Source organism: Osmerus mordax, chromosome 16 (assembly GCF_038355195.1).
Source record: "Osmerus mordax isolate fOsmMor3 chromosome 16, fOsmMor3.pri, whole genome shotgun sequence".
Classification (NCBI taxonomy): Eukaryota; Metazoa; Chordata; class Actinopteri; order Osmeriformes; family Osmeridae; genus Osmerus; species Osmerus mordax.
Window position 1 is genome coordinate 11879587 of NC_090065.1, and position 23665 is coordinate 11903251.

General features: G+C 46.0%; 4 protein-coding genes across 4 annotated transcripts in view; 2 read left to right on the forward strand and 2 right to left on the reverse strand.

Moving 5' to 3' along the window:
- Positions 1 to 6367: 6367 nt before the first annotated feature.
- sgip1b (SH3GL interacting endocytic adaptor 1b) lies at positions 6368 to 19491 on the forward strand. Its single transcript, XM_067252675.1, has 22 exons — positions 6368 to 6377; positions 8992 to 9055; positions 9343 to 9367; positions 9617 to 9673; positions 10025 to 10082; positions 10756 to 10948; positions 11129 to 11135; positions 11873 to 11897; positions 12000 to 12063; positions 12218 to 12294; positions 12397 to 12480; positions 12608 to 12670; positions 12763 to 13536; positions 13644 to 13765; positions 13979 to 14129; positions 14910 to 15021; positions 15245 to 15400; positions 16090 to 16222; positions 16506 to 16708; positions 16998 to 17062; positions 17174 to 17338; positions 17616 to 19491. The coding sequence occupies exons 1-22, from the start codon at positions 6368 to 6370 to the stop codon at positions 17636 to 17638; spliced, it is 2631 nt and encodes an 876-aa protein (XP_067108776.1). The 3' UTR covers positions 17639 to 19491.
- A 232-nt stretch (positions 19492 to 19723) lies between these two features.
- Positions 19724 to 21193, forward strand: dynlt5 (dynein light chain Tctex-type family member 5). Its single transcript, XM_067253625.1, has 5 exons — positions 19724 to 19794; positions 20093 to 20288; positions 20433 to 20524; positions 20635 to 20759; positions 20852 to 21193. Exons 2-5 carry the CDS (start codon positions 20176 to 20178, stop codon positions 21053 to 21055), a joined length of 534 nt encoding a protein of 177 aa, XP_067109726.1. The 5' UTR covers positions 19724 to 19794; positions 20093 to 20175; the 3' UTR covers positions 21056 to 21193.
- A 653-nt stretch (positions 21194 to 21846) lies between these two features.
- On the reverse strand, positions 21847 to 22358 carry LOC136959352 (relaxin-3-like). Its single transcript, XM_067253664.1, has 2 exons — positions 22181 to 22358; positions 21847 to 21974 (listed from the first exon to the last, which is right to left on the reverse strand). Exons 1-2 carry the CDS (start codon positions 22356 to 22358, stop codon positions 21847 to 21849), a joined length of 306 nt encoding a protein of 101 aa, XP_067109765.1.
- The window catches only part of zbtb41 (zinc finger and BTB domain containing 41), a 168664-nt gene continuing 167136 nt past the window's right edge, over positions 22138 to 23665 (reverse strand). Inside the window, exon 12 of the transcript XR_010878734.1 lies at positions 22138 to 22154. The gene's annotated coding sequence lies outside the window, so the exon portion shown is untranslated. The remainder of the gene's footprint in view (positions 22155 to 23665) is intronic.

The following is a 23665-nucleotide window of genomic DNA, read 5'->3' on the forward strand; positions in this document are numbered from 1 at the left end:
TTTTTTTGTGAGTCTTTTCCTATATCCAAGTTTCGGACTGCAGAAGTTCTGTGCTGCTCTGTGTATAGAGGTGATGGACACAGGGACTCGTGGACACAAGACAAGGGAGATATGGGGACACGAGGGACATGGCCGACACAGGAGACACAGGAACACTTGGAAACTGGGATGTGAGGCACAGGCGACACGAGATACAGGGACACACGGGACACAGGAGATCCAGTGCAGGAGATTCAAGGGCACACAACAGACATGGGTGGAGGAATGTCAACAGGAAGTGGAGAAATTACCCTGCTCACCCTCCCATGGCCGAGGCTAGCTACGCCCAAGATATCAGGGCAGATAGAAATCAACATGAGGGTCTGGGCAGTTTATAAACACAGCAGCTCTCTGAAACCAGAACTCTGCAGGACCTGTGGCAATGACACAGAAGGACAAGCAATACTAGATGTATTTTGTTGTCCATCCGGACACACAGCCTTACCGTCTCTGTTACAATCATCTAGCCCCACTTAAAGAAGGAGTTACACTAATAACATATTACTGCAACCGAAACCTCGCCCTGTATCCTATTTCCACAAATTCAGAGAAAACGTGGTGACTGTTTACTGTAAACACGCTAGCACAAGGCCAGCGTTTTCCGTCGTGGTCAGCGAGGGCCGCGTTGCCTTGGCGATGGATAGATAGTTTGTTTGGAACTTGACTTGTGGTCCTGTGGTCTGTGGGCATCTGACGTCAATGGGCCAGGAAGGTAAAGCGGGCGGTGAGGCGTGGGAGGGGAGGGGGTCCAGGAAGGGGCTCCAGTCCTCTCCGACTTTAACCCAGCAGCAGCAGCATCCATGGATGGAGCATGTGTACCCACCCCCTCCACACTCTTCCACATGTGGACCCACTTGGACCCACTCCTCCTCCAGGCAGGCTGACCAGGGGCCCATGGGGCCAAGGAAGTGAGCCTGGACCCACTCCTGCTCCAGGCAGGCTGACCAGGGGCCCATGGGGCCGAGGAAGGGAAGATAACCACTTCCAGTTAAACAAACCTGTTCTCTCTCTATCCACATTATGAAAATAACTGTCTTCCTGGAGCTCTCCTGGCCAGCTGCTGCTTGTTTACAGTCTGGCTGACGGTGGAGACTGACGTCCACCAGCCAGTTGGCTTCCCAGGGGGAATATGAAGGCCAGTAGCTACGGCTGACAACCTACAGCCACACAAGAAAAGCCTGGTGGTTACAGAGGCGAGCTAAGAATTGTCTTTACATCTCCAGATGCAGCCTTGTCGCTGTTGTATTGTATCAGGGTTCGGGTGACCTCAGTTTAAAATTGTATTTTATTTTAAGTATGCAAAAAACGAACAGCTAGATAAATTATTGGAGAAGAAGCATTATCTCATCCCAACTTTCCAACAAGGAGCGTTTTACCAGATTTGTAACAAAGTTTACCCTATGTGCCAATGCTGAAATTGGGGGAGTGTTAAACATTTTTTATGATCAATGGACAAGTGTGTATCTATGTGTTTCTGTGCATGTGTGTTTGTAAGAGTCAGCGTTTGTAAGTACAAATAATGAAAGGACCTGTTCAACATTCCTAAAAGTCACTAATAATCTGAAAGAAAACAATAGCATCTGTTCTGTTCAGTGTCTATGACTGATGGCTGTAAATGTATGGAATGCATGTCACATCACACATAATCCGCAGCATGAGAACATCTCCAAACAGGACAGGCAAACAGGACAGGTAAACAGGACAGGTCCATGGGGCCTGCCACTGAAAAGACAAAGAGGAGAACGTCTTAGTCTGGTCTTCACGATCTGAAGTCTGGAGCCTTCAATCCCACAAGTCTGCAATATTATTGTACGTCAAGAAACTGTCATGTCTCTTATCGGTGGTATTTTATTCATACTGCAGAGATTTTAGGTACTAATGTATCTGCACATTGTGGCATGTTCTGTATAACAACATGCACTGCTGTGTCCACAGGAGGGAATTATTGATAAACGGTGATGTGCACTGAGCAGCTGACTGCGTGAGGCTGGGAAGAGAGAGAGGTAGACAGAGGGAGAGAGAGAGAGAGAGAGAGAGAGAGAGAGAGAGAGAGAGAGAGAGGGAGTGAGAGAGAGAGAGAGAGAGAGAGAGAGAGAGAGAGAGAGAGAGAGAGAGAGAGAGAAAGAGAGAGAGAGAGAGAGAGAGAGAGAGAGAGAGAGAGAGAGAGGGAGAGAGAGAGAGAGAGAGAGAGAGAGAGAGAGAGAGAGAGAGAGAGAGAGAGAGAGAGAGAGAGAGAGAGAGAGGGAGTGAGAGAGGAGAGAGAGAGAGAGAGAGAGAGAGAGAGAGAGAAAGAGAGAGAGAGAGAGAGAGAGAGAGAGAGAGAGAGAGAGAGAGAGAGAGAGAGAGAGAGAGAGAGAGAGAGAGAGAGAGAGGGAGAGGGAGAGGGAGAGGGAGAGAGGGAGATTGGTTGCAGGTTGACATTTGTGGACGTTCCTGAGGGGGCGCTACCCTGCCGGCCTTCAGTCACAAAGAGAACTTGAGGACATGCAAGAGAACATCCCCATGGGGAGAGAGCATGCACACTCACACTCACACACACACACACACAAACACACAGGAGGGCAGAGGCGCATCCTTTCATTCTCGGTCAGTGAGGACATGATAAAGAACATCAGCCCTAGGATTGAATGCACACACTCATTCACACACACACACAAACACACACACACACTCACACGCACACACATACTGATGCACACAAACCATGGCTGACATATTGGTTGAGTGGAAATGGTTGTGACATTTAGAGATGTAGGCAGTCGCCTGTCACCAAGGCCAAAAAGAACTGTCAGACTTCTTAAATGCATGTCTTGAAATGTACAGTAGTAGTGCTAAATCACATAGTCTATGATAACCCTGGATGGATATAATGGAGGAGTATAATGGCTAGATTACAATGGCTGTCCTCGCCTCACTGAGGATTCAGCCAGAGACAGAGGGATGAGACAGAAAAACATGTTGAGTGTCTTTATGTGTGCGTTAGTGTGTGTGTGCTGGTTGTGCAGGCTAGGGGTGGTGAGTAAGGCAGAGGAAATAGAAACATTCGAGATGCTTAAGAAAACAGACAACAATCACATTTCTCAGAGTTTAACCAGGGTAGCAGCTTATCGGTAACTTCTGAGATACCATCAAACATTTTGATCTCGAAGGTGATACCTCCATGGGCCCTCCCGGAATACCTTCTGAGAATCTCTCAAGATAACACTTGTGCTCTATAATACACCACTGTGTAATCCACATCAACCGTTTGTTATTATTCTTTTTAGCTACGCCTGACCATGTGATCCAATCAGCTTACAGTAAATGAATAGGCCCCTAGACTGTAACCAGATCATCAATATGCCTTTCCCATGGTTGCTTAGAATTCCATTGTTGTCCAACACAACAAACTGGATTGTTGTGTTGTTGTGGATTCCCGTAGGGTGATTTACAGGAGGCACACTCAGCAAGCGTTTATCTGGCTTCCTCCCTGGCAGCTGAACTGTCCGGTCCTCCTGGTACAAGACCTCCTCCGGGCCTCTGCCTTGCCCAGAGAGGAGCAGCTTCACGTAGGCATCAGGGGCCGAGCATGGCCCTGGCTGCACGTCGCTCCCTGGAGCTGATCAGGGAGAGAGATTAGATGAGCTGTTGTGACGGGTCTGCCCAAACTCAAACTGATTGGGGTCAGATAACTGTGTGGCGTTTGTGTGTGTGGTGTGTAGTTGTGGATGTGTGTGTGGTAGCTGGGTGTGCCTTGTGTGTGTGTGTGTGTGTGTAGGGGGGTGTTTCCAGTTTGTGCGCGTGCGCTGTTTGTAGGGTGTGTGTGTTGTACGTGTGTGTGTGCATGCTTATGTGTCGTCGTTTTTGTACCCTCTACAAGCCTTTGTCTGTGGGGTTGTGTGTGTCAGAGAGGCAGGCTGGCAGGCCTACGTGCAGATCAGCGTGCCACCGTGGATGCCATGCCCTGTCTCCCCTCTCCGCCATGTTACACTCATTAGCTGTCTGGCGGCCCTCTTTTCCGGCCACTCTCTGTCACAAAGTATTTTTAGAAACGTTTTACAGTTATCACTGCCTGGTTTCTCTGTGATGTAAGACGGCCAAACACAAGAGTCCTGATGAGGTCTGGGTCCTGGTTTCAGTTTTCTATTGTAAAGTATGGCTGAACACTCTTGTGAAAACAGTCAATGTAAGATACAGTATCATGCCTTCGGACGTGTTTGTTATCATGGAAGAAACTGAGACTGTTACTTTACTATGGCTATAATTTCATAGAACAACAGGGGGAGATGTGAGAATTAGGATCTCTAGTGCCATCGTGTGTACAATGCAAGACATAAGGATGTATTATTATGTAGTAGTATAATTCCGCATGCAGTGTTTGTGAAATACTTCGGGACTTCGAACGTTACTGCTGAAAACATCAATTTTTCTTATTATTAAATAATATATTAATATTTAAAATAATAATTAAACACACATACATCATAAAGTAAAAATACCTTAAGAATAAACTAGTGCCAGTTTAAATAGTAAATATTTTACAATGTTACTTTTCACAAGTTACCCTATTCAGTTCAACCAATGACTATATACGTCGCCCACATGTATTGATTGACACAGGCTACCGATGAGGTCTGTTATGTGACCACACTTTTAACTATCTCAAACAGACCAACGTCATATCCAGCGATCGATAGCAACATGCAACAAAGTAAAACTGCACACATTTTGCTAGCTTGCCCGATTAAACTAGAGGTAGCCTATACACACATTAGAATTCACACGTACAAACACAGAAGTGCAATTTTTAGATCACATGGTGTAGCGTACTTGCGCTATTTAAACAAAGCATAAACATTTATTTATTTATTCATTTAAATATGTATTACTTTGGCCCTGCAGAGAACAAGACTTTGTTCGTCAAACAGCACACAGCCCGGTAAGAAAGACTAAAGAAATCCCTCGTAGTATTTGGGAGAGCAATGTTCTGAGCAGTAAAACAACATTCAGTGTGTTGCTGGGAATTTTTATCTGTTCGTGCCTGTTACCAAAATGTGATGTTATTCAAACTGCACCAACATATTATTCAAAAGTTAGCTATAGGCTATGTCTTAAGCAAGACAGATGCCCAGCAATTGACCTCAGTTCATCCTCCTCCACAGCCCAGATTGAGCTGTAGCAGGACTCCTAATCCCAGCTGATCTGTCTTGAGGGGATCTGCCCTTGCGTAATCAGGTGTACAAGAATATAACAGCAGTTCTGGTGTCCCACGCCAAGTTCAGCACCATAATCCTATTAACGTTCACAGCGAGAAGTGGACAACATGATCATTACAGTCACTTGAGTGACTGGTTGTGGAAAGCACATGCTGGGCACCTAGAATCATCTTTCTCCTTTTAAATAGTTCCTGTTGTAATCATGCGTCATGAAAGAATACAATCCACAACCACACAAGGAGAGAGAGACAAGAGAGATGATAGAATAATGTCCTTCTTCCTGTGTGTGTGAGTCTGTGTTTGTGTGCGCAGTTGTCCGAATGAATGTCAGAGGGACAGTCATCCACATATGGATCGATTAACAAACACAGCATGGAACACACAAAGAAAACAGAATGACCAACAGATGTTATTTTATACTGCACACATAACTCAAAACACATAACCCCTGCCTTCTTGATCATGCAACATATCCACATATTATGAAATACTAATGGTTGTAATATTTGTAGGCAAAATAGGAAAAAGCTTGCAATGCTTATGTATTTGGATTGAATGTGCTTCTGTTACAGAGAAGCTAAGGGCTAAGACATGAAGAGGCAGAGGCCATGTGACAGAGCAGATGACTGCAGGGATTGGCTTAGTGCAGCTGTGACATCAGCAAGCCTCCCACTTCCTCCATCCCTCCCTCCCCTCCCCTCTCCTCTCTCTCTCTCTCTCTCTCGCGGTTGGCCTCTCTCTCTCTCCCTCGCGCAGTCGTTTTCTCCTCTGCCTTTTCCTCAGCATCCCCCTCTCAGAGATGGCGTGTGTCAATGCTGCTCGGGCGTCCGGGGCCTAACGCGCACAAGGCCCTTCCCCCGATCCGCTGCAGCCTCCCTGGGCTCCGTGTCCCAGCCGCGTCCCCCCTGCCTGCCTGCCTCCACCCCCCCTCCCGCGCCCTGCGCTGGTGTCTGGAAGCTGGGCTCTAGGGGTGAAGGGAGCCGACGTTTCCGCTTCGCTGGGGGAGCCTTTTTCAACGAGCTATGCCCTACCCCGGCATCCTCTAACCGGTCGGATTCCTCCGAATCCGGTCTTCCACCGTCCGTGGGGGGGGGGGGGGGGGGGGGGGGGCAGAGGAATGAAAAGCTGCAGTCATGATGGAAGGTAATCTCCTTCTCCACCTTCCTCCTCTTCCTCCTTCTGCTGTGCTGTATGGGGCTCTGCTGGTGCTCTGTGATAATGGCTCATGCACGGCGTATGTTTTCCCCTCTCTAGCATGACGTGGCTTTCGTGTATGTATATGTGTGCGTGATGGGGTGGCGTGTGTGTATGTGTTTGCGTGTGTGGGTGTGTGTGTGGATTGATTTGTAAGTAGCTGATTGTAGCTGTCTGTGGTGCGGCACCATGAGGACGACATCCCGGGAAGGCCGTGTGTGTGTGTGTGTGTTTCTATAGTTCATCGTAAATTTTGTGTCAAGGTTACACACGGCTGTGGTTCACTGTTAAACATGTGTGGGTGAAGTCTACAGGGTCTGTGATGGTATCTGGGCCTCACCAGGTCGGTGAGGACAGAACCTGCTCACGGACCACTGTCACACCTGATCAACAAACCTCACACATGATTTCAAAGGTTTTTACATGACTCTATGCATTGTATTAATTCTCCAAGTGAGCAAGGCCTTCATGGCATATGATTACTATAATGCGAAGCATTTGTGAATAACAGGCTTGTTTATGGGTTTGTGACCAAACTGTTCTGACAGAATGTGTGCAAAACAACAGCTTGAACATCAGCCCGAGTCCACTTCACTTCACGGGGAGCTCTGCTGTGCTCCAGCTAGCTGCTAGAACATTCCTCTTATCTACTAACATACAGTACTGTGTACCTTTTTAGCCTCATAATGGATTTTTGATAATAAAAGCAGGGTGTCTACAGTCAAACTGGACTGTTGTTACAGTCCGTGTTCTGTATGAGATACCTTAATCAAAGGCAGACTGTGTATCATGGTTGTCATGCTAGGTTTGGATGTAATCACCACCAGATCCCCATGTGCTGGATGGGGCTCCTGGCATCACTGGTATTGATGACTCTACTACTAGTAGCCTACCCTCCAAGACGGAAAACTTAAAGTTAACAGAATTAATTACAACAATCAGTGTTTAATTAGAGCCTCAGGGTTCGGTTCAGTCAAACTTGATAATTGGGTTACGGAAACAACATTGTTGCAGTGCAACGTGGATGTCGTATTCTTATGTGCAGGGAGTCTTTGACATTTTAGAGAGATTTGATTAGATTCGACATTGTTGTCACAGTGCACAGTACGAGTGTAGTCACAGAAATGCAAATAGCATTTAACCAGAAGTGCAGATAGTAATAACATATAAACTGAGGTATCAAGTGCAAAAGAAATGGCAATAGAAAAGTGAAACAGTGCAATAACCAGATACACTGTGTGAGGTCACAAGTGCAGTGTAAAGAAATGGGGCAACAACCAGATATACGGAAGTAGAGATTGAATTGGAATTGAATGTGCAAAACAGTGTAGTTCATTGAAATGGTTGTACAAGGTTGTGTGAGAGTCTGAAGGTGTTATCCTGAGTCATGGCTGGGCGGTGGGGAGGGGTGGAAGGTTAGAGGGTGGGCTCAACGTTTCAAGGGAGTCCAAGGGTTTTCAGGTGGACAGCTGAGGTAAAAAAAAAAAAAGTCCTGAGCCTACTGGAGTGACAGTGGAGCCTTCTAGTTACACTGCATTATGGGTACATGTGTTGTTTTGAGTGGACACTGTTTTGTTTTCCAGGCTTGCAGGACTCTCTGTCTGTTTGTCTGTCTTCTTTTCTCTGTATTGTAGTATCCGGTAAATGGTCACCCAGATATAGAAGACAGTGGAGCGCGTGTAGTCTTTAGGAGGGAGAGGGACACATCACAGAATCACTTCTACCAAGGGGCAGCGGCGCTGGCTAATATCTCACATGCTCTCATTAACCTGGGAGATTGTCTGCATCGCGGATCCCCAGTTCTGCTCCCCAGGGAAGGCACAGACAACATTTTGGAGATCCACAACAGTGTGAGCAAGACCTCACGTCTCCCTTTCTTCGGGAGGGTTATGGTTAGTCTTGTACCCAGTCAACCTTTTGTAGGACTCACCAAGATGGCAGCAGGCATTCAGGGTCTAGGGGGGGCCTGGAGGGGGTCTAAGCTGTGCACACTCAGTAAACTGTGCCACTCTGGGTGTTGGTTTTTTCCCGTTGCCCTGATTACAGCGTGGTACAGAGCCAGCTCACAGGCCCTGAGGGCTTTGGCATCCGTTTTGGCCCAGAGTTCCTGCAGAAGCATCCCCCTCCAGCCTCAGAAAGGTGTTTTTGTGGATCCCTTCTTTCCAGTTCAGCATTTAATTACTGAGTTCTTACTTTATCCTTGTATGGATGGTACGCTACGCAGCGTTTATTTGGCTAATATTGCTAAAAGATGTTGCCGATTATGTTTGTTGTGGGCCTGGGTGGGTTCTCAGACTCTGCCTGTACATGGGCATGGCACATCCAGGCTTCACTCTATACTTGTATGTGAAATTTCAATCTTAACCTAGGTTGGAAAAGAAACGTTTTTCCACACGCTCTCATTCGTTCCTCTCTTCCTTCAATCTCTCCGGATCCTTCCATCGTCCTTCTTGACGATGGGAACCTCATGTTGTCCAAGAATTCCAGTTAACCCCCTGTTTGTGATAGATCGGTCCCTCTCTCTAACTCCGCATCTCTCCTGCTCTGTGCGATTCCTCGTTAGGACTGAAAAAACGGACGAGGAAGGCCTTTGGGTTACGGAGGAAGGAGAAGGACACAGACCCCACGTGAGTGTGCTCATGCGCTCCTCATGACTGCACTTAGACTCTAGCGACTATCGAAACGCTGCATTATTTAACCTCCAAAAAGCATGTTTCCAAAAGACTGTTTCCCTAAAACTGGGCAGTTTTTTGGGCGTATGTGAAGCCCTCTGTGACATTGCTTGTAAAAAAGGGCTATACAAATACATTTTGATTTGATCAGTTTTAGGCTGTTGGCCTAACAGTTGATCTTGTTACAAGATGTTGGTGTTATGTTCCCTCAGTACTGATTTGTGCTCTGTCTCTTTACACAGCAGTTCACCTGGCAAAGAGGGAGCTGTAAGTTCAAGAATAAATACATCATATCATGTGATGTATAAATATGTTACTATATTAACCATCTTTTCTTATGTTGGATAATCCTTTCCTGTAATTTTGTTTTCCAAAAAATACCCTGACCAAAATGTCCAAGACTATATACAGTATATCCATTTCTGCCATCATAATGCCTAATGTTTGTGGGATATACATTTCTATTGCTATTATAACTCTATAGTTGCTTTTTTTATGTTATTTCATTCATCCCAGAAGAAGACCAATGGGGCTGCCAACGGCTACAATGGCGAGATTGATTGGGGCCGATATGTAAGTATCTCACCTAGTCTACCTTCACCTTCTGCATGCTCCTAGATCAGGGCTGTCCAACCCTGTTTCTGGAGACTTAATCTACTGTAGCCTGGTCCTGTAGGTCCTTTAGCCTGCAACACAATGTCATCAGGTCTTCCCTCGCTGTGCTGAGGGAAGGAGCGTTATGTAACGAGTCTTGGAAGAGGGACAATTTGTCCCCGTGTGAGTCAGAGGAAGCCAAACGGCGGCGCAGAGTGTTGGCACGAGGAAAAAAAGTGTTTTGTTGTGCACATGACATGACCAATGAGAATGGGTCCTTCTGTGTGTGCCCCACCCCTCCCTCCCTCCCTACCTCCCTCCCTGTCTCAGACTTCCCCGGATGTGGACGACGAGGGCTTCAGTCTTCGGCCGGGGGAAGAGGGAGAAGATATCCTTCCACAGTATAGCAGCCGGTCTTGGGACACTGCCTGCACTATTGACCTGTTTAACTGGGCGAAATGTTGGACGAGTGCTTCTCAGTGTTAAATAGGCCAAATCAATAGACCCTCATCTCTCTCTCTCTCTCTCTCTCTCTCTCTCTCTCTCTCTGGTACACATGGGATGGAAACTTGACTGCTGGATGCAACAGTGCTTGAGGATTAGGAGGTAGAATTGGACTCCAATTGAAGTCACCTGTAAAACTAGCTCAAAGTCAGAAGGTATTTCTCTACGTAGAACATAGACATGTTGTAGAGCTAGAATGGCTGTCAGGGCGAAGGCTTAGCACATCGACCTGTGCTGCAGAAAGGTTTTGTGTTTGTGTAATCGGATCTCAGAACAGTCGTTGGAGACAGGGAGAGAGAACCGTAAGGTGGAGCAGTAAGGGATATCAGAGAGGACACGGAGGTGTCGGTTACAGAGGGCGCAGCGTGTTCAACCAGCCAGGTTCCAGTAATCTGTCATGTCCATGTTGTTAAAGTGTAGCTTGCTAAGGTACATCATCTCTTCACATCAAGGCAGGGCAGAGGTATCTTACGCCTCTACCGAGATATCCTGCGCATAACGAGCGCCTCATCGAGTAACCGTTGAGAGAAAGTGGCTTGTCCTTGACCAGGCCTCACCAGCTCCCAAGGGCAAGCAGTTCTTCTCCTCCAGCGACTCGGAAGACGAGGAGGACAGCAAGAAGAAGTTCAAGATCAAGATCAAGCCCCTGCCCTCGGACAGCGGCAGGTGCTCCGTCCCCTCCATGGACGAGCTGAAGGCCTCGGTGGGAGGCTTGGCTCTCTCGCCCTCGCTGGTGAGAACGCCCCGTCTGTCGTCCCTCCGGACCAGGCGCCGGTCTAGCTCGTACGACTGCACTGTTTGGAATCTTGAGGCTGTTGTCGTCAATGTAAGCGGAAATCTGGCTAATGTCTCATCGGTTGTCCTTCTCTTTTTCTCTCTTCTTTGCCTTTATGTCTGTTTGTCACTGCCATGTTATCCCGGGTAGAGGAGAAGTCCGGTAAGTCCTTTTTTATTATCTTTCATCTCACTGGCCCAAATCTTGAGAGAGCATTGCATGAAGTCGCTCCGTTTTCCTACCTTGCGGTTTACAAATACCTCATTTGGGGGTGTTGCGTTGTACATCTGTCCCCCTCTCTGCATGTTGTCCCATAGTCCCTCCATCATTCTGCATTCAGCCTTCACATCCTTCGAAACGCTTCCAAAGAGCCCCTTTGTTGTTCGAACTTTCCTTTTTGTTCAAGCATTACATGAAACTTGCTCGTTACAAAATGCGCAGCTGTATCAGAGCTGTAGCAAACGTAACACCTGTTTCCCAGCCTAGTGATTTAGCTGTGTACCAGCTGCAGGTTTTGACCTTTTTAACCTTACCTTACAGTCTTACCATGTGTGGTAAGACTGAGAAGGGGGAGCTGGCCAGGCTGATACTGTGAGGTGTTAAGTATGTTGGTGCATCATATAGGCAAGTCCTCCCAGGGGTTCAGTAAGGACGGGTTGGTTTTTTGTTTGGGTCCATCTGACTGATCTGTCACTCACTCTCTGACCAGGTGTGTTCTCTCTTCCTTTTTGCTGGTCTCAGAGACGCAGTCCGGTGAGTCGCCCCCTGCTGGCTTCATGCAGAACTTGCCTTACCAGTGTCGAACATGCTTGGCTTTGCTTGTGTCTACAGGTTGATAGGATGTGTTTATGATTATGTTTTATTTATGCTGAAAATTGTATGTTTTCATTTGGTTTCAGGGACCGATAAAGAGACACCTGTCTTGTAAGTCCACCATTTTGTTGCTGTATTCAGCTGTGCTTGGATACGTTTAGTTGCATTGTGACTGGGCCCAGCCTGATGTGTGCGCCTGAATGTTCTCCGCAGGTGAGGAGATCGCCAGACCCAGACGCTCGACTCCAACGCCAAGCCCCGCCCCCGAAACACCAAGGTCAGAGTTCAGAGTACATTCTATCAGGAACAAATGACTCCTCCGGAATCTCCAGCTAGTTGAGAAATTGATCCTTACATTATCAGTCAGACTCTGTCTGTCCTGCTGATATGTGTATGTTTATGTGTGTTTTATGTGCAAATCTCCCTTGCAGTGACAGAGTATCCCAGAATCCTTCAGCTTTCTTTGGTCCTCCTCCTGAGACTACGCACAGCATACAAAGATATGACGGTATCTCACAGATAGAAATATATTTGTCTTTGCATGTGTGTGTGTGTGTGTGTCATCCATTTCTCCATTCATCGCCTGTCCCTGTGGTTTGTCCCATGGTAGTGGTCCCTAAGGAGTCATCGGAAGCATGGAGTGACCCCAGACCCCAGCCAGACTCCCCTCTGTCCAGGGGCTTTCCCACAGGAGGTAACTCAGGTTCACATGAATAAACAATCCCTTTACATCCCATGGATACAGTTTGTGTCTGAATATACACCATTGACTTGTGTAGGGGTGGGCGAACTTACAGCAGCTAAGACACCTCTCTTTGCAGCTCCTCCTCCACTTCCTCCCAAGAAAATCCCAAGTAGTCATGGCTACTCCTCCGAATCTTCTGGTAACGAATCAACAGATGTGCCTTGGCATTTATTTTGTGTGCTTCATGTTTTGAGTGTCATTTTGATAAACCACCTTCCTGACTCCTCACAGCCGAGCTACCCAATGGCAGAGCTCTCCGAAGCCCTGCCCCCATCTATCTCAACGTCCAATCACCAGCTTCCTACAGAGGCTCCCCGGTGCCTGACTTGGACGATGTGTTTGGCCCGGTGGACGACCTGCGAACCAATGAGGACAGAGCATCACCCAGATGGGTCAGCTTCAGCGAGAGGCCGCCCCCTCCAGATGAACCCGCCCCTCCCCCACCCCCTTCCTCCCCTCCACCAGACACCCCCTCCTCCGCATCCTCCCCCTCCTCCCCCTGCCTCTCCCCTGGACCCCCTCCAGACGAGCCCCCTCCTTCCCCACCTGCGTTCTCCCCCTCCTCCTTGCCACCCTTCTCTCCCCCAGACTCGCCCCCCTCCATTGTCCTCGGACCACCTCCCGATGAGCCTGCGCCCCCCCTGCCTCCAGATTTCTCCCCGCCAGACTCCCTGCCCTCCTGCCTGGACCAGGAGCTGCAAGATCTGTACGCGGCTGACCTAGAGGCACTGGAACTGTCTCAGTACATGTCCTCCCCTGCCCCCACCAGCCCCGTGCCTCCCCTGCCTGCAGAGCGCTCCCCCAGGGCAGGCGTCCCTCCACCCCTGGTCCTGGGGGCCACCGGGGGGAAGAGGACCCCAGAGGGAGCTTACCTGAGGGAGGAGCTGCCTGACTTCATGGCCTCGCCAAGGGAGCTAACGCCCGGCTTCCGGGGCACCCCTCCCCCCCTCCCTCCACCAACCTACAGGTCTATCGTCTCCTCACCCGGACCCTACTCTGGCAGCGGTGAGCGACGCTACAGTCCGTGTACGCCACGCTGGCAAGCATTTTGGGACCCATCGAATCATGTTTTACCTTCCTAGTTTGTAACAGGTCCTATGTTATTTCCCCAGGCCCCTCCTCTCCAGCTCGTCCTGTCACGCCCCTCTCGGGTGGCAGTCCAGTCCCTCCCCCTCCCCCTCCAAGACCCTCCTCTCGGCCCAAACTGCCGCCTGGGAAACCCTTTGGTGACCTGGTATGGACCTTTCCTGAATCCCAACACCTCTAGGAGGCTAGACACACAATTATCTGATTACAACTTTATTGTGAGTTGTGAATTGTATTTAAGGGTGCTGACTAGGCCAGGCCAGTTTTTCTACCACAGTTCTAGACAGGGGCTTGGTACTGTGTATGACATTGCAGTCAAATTCTCAAGGGAGTCCGGGTGGGGTCCTCTTGGCTTCCACAGACTCAGCCCTTCAGTCCTCCGGTCTCCGGCAGCCCCCCGCCCGTCGCCCCACTGGCCAGGGCAGAGAGCTCCTCCTCCATCTCCTCCGTCACCTCTGTGAGCGCAGCCTCCACCCCCACTCTGGGGAGGGAGCTCAACATATCCACCACAGGTGAGAATACACACACAAACACACACACCTGCAGGAGGGCTGACCCAGGTGCTGCTGTATCAACCTTTCAGCCTGCCGGATCATTTTGTGATGACCTTGAAACGTTGACGTGGTCCGTTTCGCCGATGACATGCCTAATGACTCTCGTAGCAAATAACAACACGCCTCACAGACTAGCATTCATGTCATGCTTTTGAATGGGCCAATCCCATCATGTCCATCACTCTTCTTTACCCGTCATTGGCCCAGCTTCACCTGCACCATCATGTGACGGGCCTAACTGTCTGTTAACTCATCCTGCTGTCCTTCTCTCCCCCTGTCCATCCATCCATCTGTCCATCTTGTGTCCCTCTCTCTGTCACACACCCCCCCCCCCCACCCACCCACCCACTGCACCCTCAGAGGGCCCGCACCCTTCCTTGGTATGGTTTGACCATGGCAGGTTTTATTTGTCCTTTGAAGGTGAGTCGCACCAGTGCACTTGCTCAACCTTGCATGACCCCGCCCCATGTTCCTGTCCTTCCGGTGAACATCGCTACCCTCGCCCGCGAGATACTCCCTTCTTCCTGCCAATCATCAGAATGTCCTCGCTCCTACATCCTTTCCATCTAGGTCCTTCCCATCTTCATACCTTCCTCCTAGAAGTATGGCTTCTATGTGGGACGAGATCTAGTAGCCAGGTATATTTTATGTAGATGAAAGAGTCTGGACACAGAGTGAGGTTGTTAATCCACTGTGTGTGTGCATGTGTGTGTGTGTGTGTGTGTGTGTGTGTGTTAGGGTGCTCCAGAGGACCCAGTCCGCTCACTATGGGATCCCAGGACACTCTGCCAGTGGCGGCTGCTTTCACAGAGACCATCAACGCCTATTTCAAAGGAGCTGACCCCAGCAGGTTCGACAGCATGCACCTTGCAGACAGAACACACTTACTAACTGAAAACTTACTAACATAACACTTTGTAACATACCACTTTGTGACACAAGCCTTGGTAACGTAACACTTTGCATCGTAACACTTGTTAACGCAATACTTAGTCACATTTGCCAACATAACAGTAACATAAGTTGATGTGAGTATTGAGACTGATCGCGTGTCCTCCATCTTCCTGCTGCAGGTGTGTGGTGAAGATCACCGGGGAGATGGTCCTGTCCTTCCCAGCAGGCATCACCAGACACTTCGCCAGCCACCCTTCTCAGCCCATCCTGACCTTTAGCGTTAGCAACTATAGCCGTCTGGAGCAGGTGTTACCCAATCCGCAACTACTGTGCTGGTAAGGGGGCCGTAACAGAACACACTGACTCATGTGGTCCTTGTCATGGCCAGGGCTTTGATCTCACTCTTGGCTGTGTTCTAGATGTAGGGTGCCGTGTGTTAACTACATGCTCTTATGTTTCTTCCCATTGGCACCTGTTTGCTTTTCACAATGTATGCTTCATGTTTTAGCTACCCACAATGTTTTTGGGGCTATCTCGTTGTTTATGATCATTGACCTATGCACTTTTGTAAAGCTCTCTCTTGGAAGTCGCTTTGGATAAAAGCGAAATGAATAAATGTAAATGTAATGTAAATGTGTGTAGTGAGACTGAGCCACAGTGTCCTAGTGATGGGAGTCAGGTGGCTGAGCGGTTAGGGAATCGGGCTAGTAATCAGAAGTTTCGATTCCCGGCCGTGCGAAATGATGTTTTGTCCTTGGATAAGGCATTTCACCATACTTGCCTTGGGGGAATGTCTTTGTATTTACTGTAAGTCGCTCTGGATCAGAGCGTCTGCTAAATGACTAAATGTAAATGTAGTGATGCCTGAGACGGTGTCATGGTTTCAGAAACGTTTCCATGCTGACTACTTGATGACTTGACTACCACCCCAGTGATCTGAGCTTTGACTCCACTTTGATTATATTGGATTATTCATGGTTATTCTTTTAGGATGTCAACTGACTTGCTTTTGATCGTGTTATAGCGATACCACTATGCCAGATGTGGACACCAAGGAATTTTGGGTGAACATGCCAAACCTGATGAGTCATCTGAGGAGAGTGGCTGACCAGAAGCCTCAAGCCACCTACTACAACGTGGACATGATCAAGTACCAGGTGAGAGGATCGCCCTTGCATCATCATATTCATAAAAATGATAGTTGCATCATGTGTTTATTTGGCACATAACTTTTTCTTAGAAATGTCCCATTGTATCTCTCTCTTTTTATTTATTTATTTATTAAAAAGATTTGGCATCAAAAAACATTTTCATGGTACATAAGAGACATGTGAAGAGGCAAAAAGCCTCTGGTGAAGATGGGATTGGGATTCATATAAATGGGATGACAGAACACAGTGGATTACGCACTATTACAGTCATCAATCTGATCTGTCCCAGGTGTCATCAGACGGGATCCAGTCCACTCCTCTGAACGTGGCGGTGAGTTGGCGAGGTGACGCCACCAGCACTGACCTCAGGATAGACTACAAATACAACACTGAGGCCATGGCCACCCCTGCGCCGCTCCACGACATCCATTTCCTGGTTCCCGTGGACGGAGGAGTCGCCAAACTTCAAGCCATGATCCCCCCTGCCATCTGGTAAGTGAGGCTTATGATTGGTCCAGATCCTGGTGTGAGAGGATGATTGGTTCAAATGCTGCTCTAATAAGGATGTTGTGCAAATTACAAACCGATCATCTGTTGGCAGATATTATCATCTGAAACTGACTCTGAGCTAATATATATATATATCTATATTGTAACCCCTATCTATATCGGACCCTCAATATCAGTCTTGCTCTAGCACAAACATCATTGTAGGAGTTTTAGAAACGCTTTCCTGGTCTCTCATGACCTTTCATGACTGGGTGTTATTTTCCTGGCACAGGAACCCGGAGCATCAGACCATGCTATGGAAGATCCCCAGCCTTTCCCAGCGGTCGGAAAATGGAGGCAAGTCTCATCCTCTTCCTTCTTAATCCTCCCTTCTCTTGTTCTTCCGTTGTTCAGCTTTGTCAGCATCCCCATCTTCATGCCTCATCCTCCATCTCAATCCCCCTCCAGGTGTGGGGGCCTTACTGGGGAGGTTCCAGTTGACGGATGGTCCTAGTAAACCTTCCCAGTTGGCAGTGCAGTTCACCAGTGAGGGCAGCACTCTCTCTGGCTGTGACATCCAGCTGGTGGGGACTGGCTATAGGCTTTCCCTCGTCAAGAAGAGGTTCGCCGCAGGTCAGTTCATATGCCAGAGTTAACGTAACACTTTGTGGGCTGCATCATTAAAACGCTCCATAGAGCGTTGAACCACAGAAGACATGGGACTGAACCTGGGTACCCGACTTTTTCTGCCTTCAAACATGCTCCAACGTTCCATTGTTCAACATGGTTTTGAATTTTTCTATGAGCAGAAAGAGACCGGCACTCAGGGTTTGAGAATCCAACCATTTGTTCACTGCAGTTCATCCACTGAATGGCCTGACTGAGTTCTCTCTGCTTGTGGCCTTTGCAGGGAAGTATTTGGCCGACAATTAGTCCACACTGTTGTAAAAGAAGCTATGGAACAATGGATTGTGAGAATAAGAGACGGGGAATGGATCGCACACTTAAAACATGGCATCAACAGAGAAACTTCTGGAACTTCTTTCACTTCTGTTGTGATGATGCATGTTGGACTAAACCAATAGGATGTAGTCAACACTCCAGGGTATAATTTTACTGTAAAACCCATTCTGTTCAGTAGTATCACTGCTGAGTTTATGCAAGTAGTACCAGTTTTTGCTGTTGCAGCCACTGGGTTTTGGAGGCAAATCACATTTAACCCCAATTAGCATAGTTACTCATCCTTCGTGGGTCCATACAGTGACCCAGCCTTATTTGAGAGAAGTTTATAAATAGAAAGTTATGAAAAATATTCTTAGCAGAAAAATGTGAATAAATACTGTAATTAATGTTACATTTGTCTAAATTGAGAATAAAGGTAACTCCTTTCCTGAGCCAAGTTAGTGCAACATTTTGATGGATGCCATCATTCAGTGTTTTTTCCATTTGATCTTGTTGACACATTCATCAACCAGCACCTGATTTAAGGTCATGACAAATAGCCTTTTAGTGGTGTTTTCCCAATTACGGACAGAGTAAACAATAAAGCTGCCTTTCTAGCAGGAACAAGGAGTTAATGTGTGTTGACTACTACACTACATGTTAATATTGCAGAATATCATAGAAACCTCCAATAACTGTTTATTGACAATACCATGTGATGTGTGTCCCCTTTGTTATTTAAATTTCTTGTTTTTCCACCATGTGGAGTAAATAGGTGTTTTATCATTTTCTAAAAGCAATATTAAAAATCGGTATGTAAAAATTGTAAATACGAAAGACGTTTCCTGATCTGATATCTGTTTGGAAATATGAGTGTATGTGTATTGTTTAAGAATACATTGGTGTTGTTAGACCTTAAATAGAACATTGCAGCACTTTTTAGACAACAGTTCATGTTTTTTTCCGCGTGGAAATTACTGTGACATGTCCATGATTTAAAAAAATAAGTAAAATGGCGCAGCATGTAATTTGCATCACTTAAACCGTTAATCATCATCACCCCAACTTTATTCTGTACTCCAGTGCAAATCCGTTTCATTGTAGGATGTTAAGATAAAAACAATATGGAAAGCAAAATATTAAACATGAGTCATATCTGTGACAAGGCTATTCAGATCCAGGCCGGTAGTAGAAGAGTAGAGAACTGCACTTGCTGTAAATTCCACGTTCTACATTGTGGTTGCACCTGAAAACTGACACTAGCCTACCTTTAGCATGTTTCCCAAGTATTGCACCACCTTGATAGATTACAGTCAACGTCATCCTCTCTTTCCCGACATAGGCTATACACGAACATTTTTATGGCGTCAGTAATTGGTTCCAAAACTTGATGCCATCCACGCCATGTTTTGAACATTACATTTTATAGAATGTTTTGAAGCGTCCTGGTCGCATCGCAATATTCACTTTATTGAAGTCATACTCGTTTTAGTAAAAGTAAAAAATAAAGAAAAAATAATAAACAGGCTTACAGTAGGCTTAATATAATTTCACTTAATTTTGATCACACAAGCAGTAATTCATAATTGCAGCAATTTATATAGTGCTTAGCTACGTTAATTTGCCTTATGGATTTGCATATTTCCAGTGACATAATTACATTCTTTCTGTACTTTTGTTTTATTTTTCTAAAATAATAATACTGTTCTGTCTGTAATGTATTCATTGGACACTGCGCCGGACACTAAATATGCAAACATTTCATGTACATTTCCCATCCAAAGATTTTAAGAGTAATTATATAAAAAATGAATATCATGTATTATCTGTTTTACTTGGTAATAAAGACCTGAAGAATATTGGGTATTGAATTGTGACTCAATTTGTTGTGCATTGCGTATCTATCTGCAGAGTGTGTATTACCTTAAGGAGGTCGTTGGAGTTTCGTTTCTATTGAGTTTTCATCGTGCTCACAAGCCATTAGAAGCGGACTAGACGGATGTTTTTAATGAATTTGGTGAAAGGTCCCTTTAAAACTTTCCAAGCGCTTGAATGGAAAACTCCTCCCCTAAAGCTGAGTGTTGTCTAGACAACACGATACTCTGGGTGGCTACAATGTTTCCCGTTTGGTTCATGAAACTTGAAAGGTAAGAATGTAGATTTCCATTAGAATAGTTTGTTTTTCATTTGGAAATCTCTCCACTTGAGTCAGAACGTTGGGACTTCGATACATTCTGTGCGCTTCATTTGTGGATAATGGACTGGACTCTTAAACACTGTTATCTGTTCAGTGTTGACAATGTGTAATTGATATTGACTCCATAATTTTAGCTCAGCAAATAAAAAGCCACTTTTGCTTATATTATAGGTTAACTATAAACACACATTGTAATGTCAGTAGTCATAAAACCAACTAAATAAGTGATCAATCATGTCTGTTTACAGCTACAAACGAACATTATAGCTCAATCATTCCTAGAAAAGCCAAATTCATTCTATGAAGAAAAGACTAAAAACCTAGAGTTAGTATGTCTGACCTGGCTAAGGAGAAAGCAGTTCGTCTCTTGAAGAAGAGAGCCAGCGTGTCTTCCCTTGGCAGCCATGAGGTAAAAGCCAAGGAAACAGCTGCTAGGACGAAGGAGTAAGTATAGCCTTCCAACCCTCTATCTATATTCAACATGTACAGTACTTACATGTAAAATACTATTTAATGTAGGACATGACACGGTCTATAGAGATGTTTTATTATGAATGCCATGTGTATTTAACAAATCTTGACTTCTAGCTCCATAAGTACTGTATCTTACATGGATGAGCCAGGTCACCATGACGATAACCCTAGGCCTACTGTTCAAATGGAAAACACTTACCAGATGGGTGAGCCGATCATTTCCTTCATACTTTGACCTGCACTTCCTGATAGACATATGGTAACCCGAGTGGTTCATCAGTAATTGGCTGACCTTTGTTTTTGTACTGTGGTTTAGGACCCTACCGGCGCTTCCCTGTCATCACTGTCAATGATATTCTGAAGGATGTACTCGCCAGCTACTTGCAAGAGGAGAAGTATGAGGCAGACCTATGCCGGCAAATGACAAAAACCATATCTGAGGTATATGATTCAACTCAGGAACACACATTGTAGCTGAATCCAAAAAGTCGAACACTGCTGTTAAGAATGCCATGTCTGCCTATCCTGTTCAGGTGATTAAGGGCAGGGTGAAGGAACTGATGGTTCCTCGTTATAAGATCATCGTTCTCATCAGCATCGGACAGCTCGGTGACCAGAACGTGCGCATGGGCAGTCGCTGTCTGTGGGACTCGTCCAACGACACCTTCTCCTCACACACCTTCAAGAACAGCTCTCTCTTTGCCGTGGCCAATGTCTACGCTGTTTACTTTGAGTGAGTCACAATCACTGATAACTGCCATGGGATTCAGATACACTGGGAAAGGCTTCATGCCCTTCTTTAACCTTAGATACTGGGTATCATAAATACGATACATTTTATGTGTTTATTGTCATGTTCAAAACATATCAGCATGCAGGTGATTTGGGAAGTTTCCTAGAGTCCTAATTGAGGCATCTTCTGATGAACTGGGTTAATGTGTCACTACAGAGAGGCTCCACACATTGTTGTTTGGTAGTACTGCAGCCAGAGTTGTTTTTAGAAAGTATAAAGATAAGGTGGCCTAAAGAAGAGAGGAAAGGTGTGTATACAGAGTGTAGCTTTGAAAGTACGTCCTCTATTTTTCAAATATTTATGACATCCAAAACGACCACATTTTAGAGGTGAATTATTGGCTTCACCTAGACATTCTAATACTAAATTATGTACATCTCAATGCTAGACCATTTTACATCCAAGCAACCTTAGGACTGTTTAGAACTAGCTTGTTTACCTGTGTGTATACTGTCATCGTACTTTTATCATGGAGGGTAATTTCTATTTGCACTAAAGTATGTTTGGTTTGTCAGCAACCATGCCTTGAGAAAGAAATAAGGATTCTCACTGAGAAAACATTGTCATTGGTTTAAGTTTGGGACTAGCTCCTTAAAATGAAAATAAAAAGAGATATCAGTGCAGAATTGTATTGCTGATTTATTGTACATGTTCTGTGAAGGAAAAGGCATTGCCACTGTCATGATGTTTTGCTGATTCATTGAAGCCATCCAAATATGGGAAAAAGTCTTATCCTCAACACAAGGCAGAGAGGTCACTCTTATTACAGCCTTGTTGACAGCACAGCCTGATCAAGGATCCACTGATGTCTCGTTTCCTCCTCTCTGCCATCCAGGTGCTCAGCCCATACTGGTCCACATTGTCTGGGCAGCAGAAGTTAAAGTAGTCATTACAAAGATCAAAAGCTTGCAATCTAGTAAATCACATTTTTGTTATGGTTTGCTTGACCTCATTTAGTGGAACAGTCGTTAAATAATGTAACATTTGACAGGTAATGCAGTTGGAGGTGGTGTATTGTGCCCCTTTTGTAAGAACGGTGTAACCTGTCCAGGTGTGGCTGAATACTGACCATCAGGTGAGTCCTCGCCAGCAGGGAACCGTCTCCACCTGGAGCCCCCGCAGGTGTACACCACCGCCCTCAGCAGCTCCCGTCCACACAGCCTCAGAGCCCTCACACCTTCCTGGGGCTCAGCCCAGCCAACAGCCAGCACACACAGCAGCAGAAGAGGCAGCAGCATTACTCTCATGGTGGCTTGGAGGTGCTATCAGAAATATTCACAAAAATCTCACGCATTCACTCCCTGGTTCTTCTGTTGTCTTCTGAAAAAACACCTGGGCCTCTTTATGTAGCATCCCCCTGTTACGTCACACTTCTCCAGAGGTCTCGGGAGTGATCCATGTCCCTTCCGTGGCAGTGATGCGAATTCACTCTGGTGATCATCATTTGTATTTGACAGCGGATGAGATTTAGGTCGTTTAGGAGATATGTGAGAATCTAGCATTTAACTGAATTGGTATCCATTCTCTTAAATGTTAAAGAGGGGCATTGCTGTTACTGCTCTTTTATGGGGTTTATTGCTGTACCGTAGCAAAGTGATTTCTAATGAGGGTTCTTGAGAGGTATCCAGTTACTTGACCTCATGAAACAGATTAAGGCAATGGCTTTCCACATAGCAACATGACATGTGTGGCTATATTTTGAAATGGCAATGTCAACATTTTCCAGGAAAAACACAATAACATTTTTGCATGGCATTTCAATTTAATCAGACTCATGATCATTTGGCCTAACCATAAACTATCCAAAAAATCTTTCAGCAACAGGTAATAAACACCTCAATGGGAATTATAATCCTTGGAACATAGTTCCCCATATGGTTTGAGTGCTTCGAACATCTGGATTTCATGTGAATTGTAATTTAGTTTAGTAGCATTAGTAGTGTGAGATATTTGTGGGCGGGGCTAGTTTATCCGGGGTCTGATTGTGACCCCGAATGTGACCCGAACTGGATTGCGAACATGGCGGAGGTAGGAAAGACTGAATTATTCGGAAAATTATTTTGTTTCTGGTTGACATTTGTTGTTCTATCGGATACATAGGTCCGAAATGTAATATTTTACTTAAGCGCAAAACTTTATTACGACTCGCTTACATTTTCTAATATTGAACTAAGCCCTTTTCTGGGGTTAAATTGCATTTTGCAAACTTCAGTATTAGCTAGCTGCTATAGCTACTGCTAAGTTTGCTATGGCTAGCTAACGTTAGCCTAGCTATCCTACCTACGTTCGGTTCTTGACTTCATCAGCGCTACACAGTGATTCCTGGATAGTACTCTTGCTATAGCTAGCTAACTAGCAAACAAATTATTGTGCACATTGAAAACACTGCTCTGTTACTTGTCCGTTTATAGTAGTTTGTGGCCTATCGTTCCAATTGTTATCCAGTTGCCAGAAATGCTACTGGTGATGATCGGATATCATATGCTATGTATGTGGCACCATCATAAGTTAGCCTAATAGCTGCTGCTTGATCAGCTAGCTAGCTAGGCTAGCC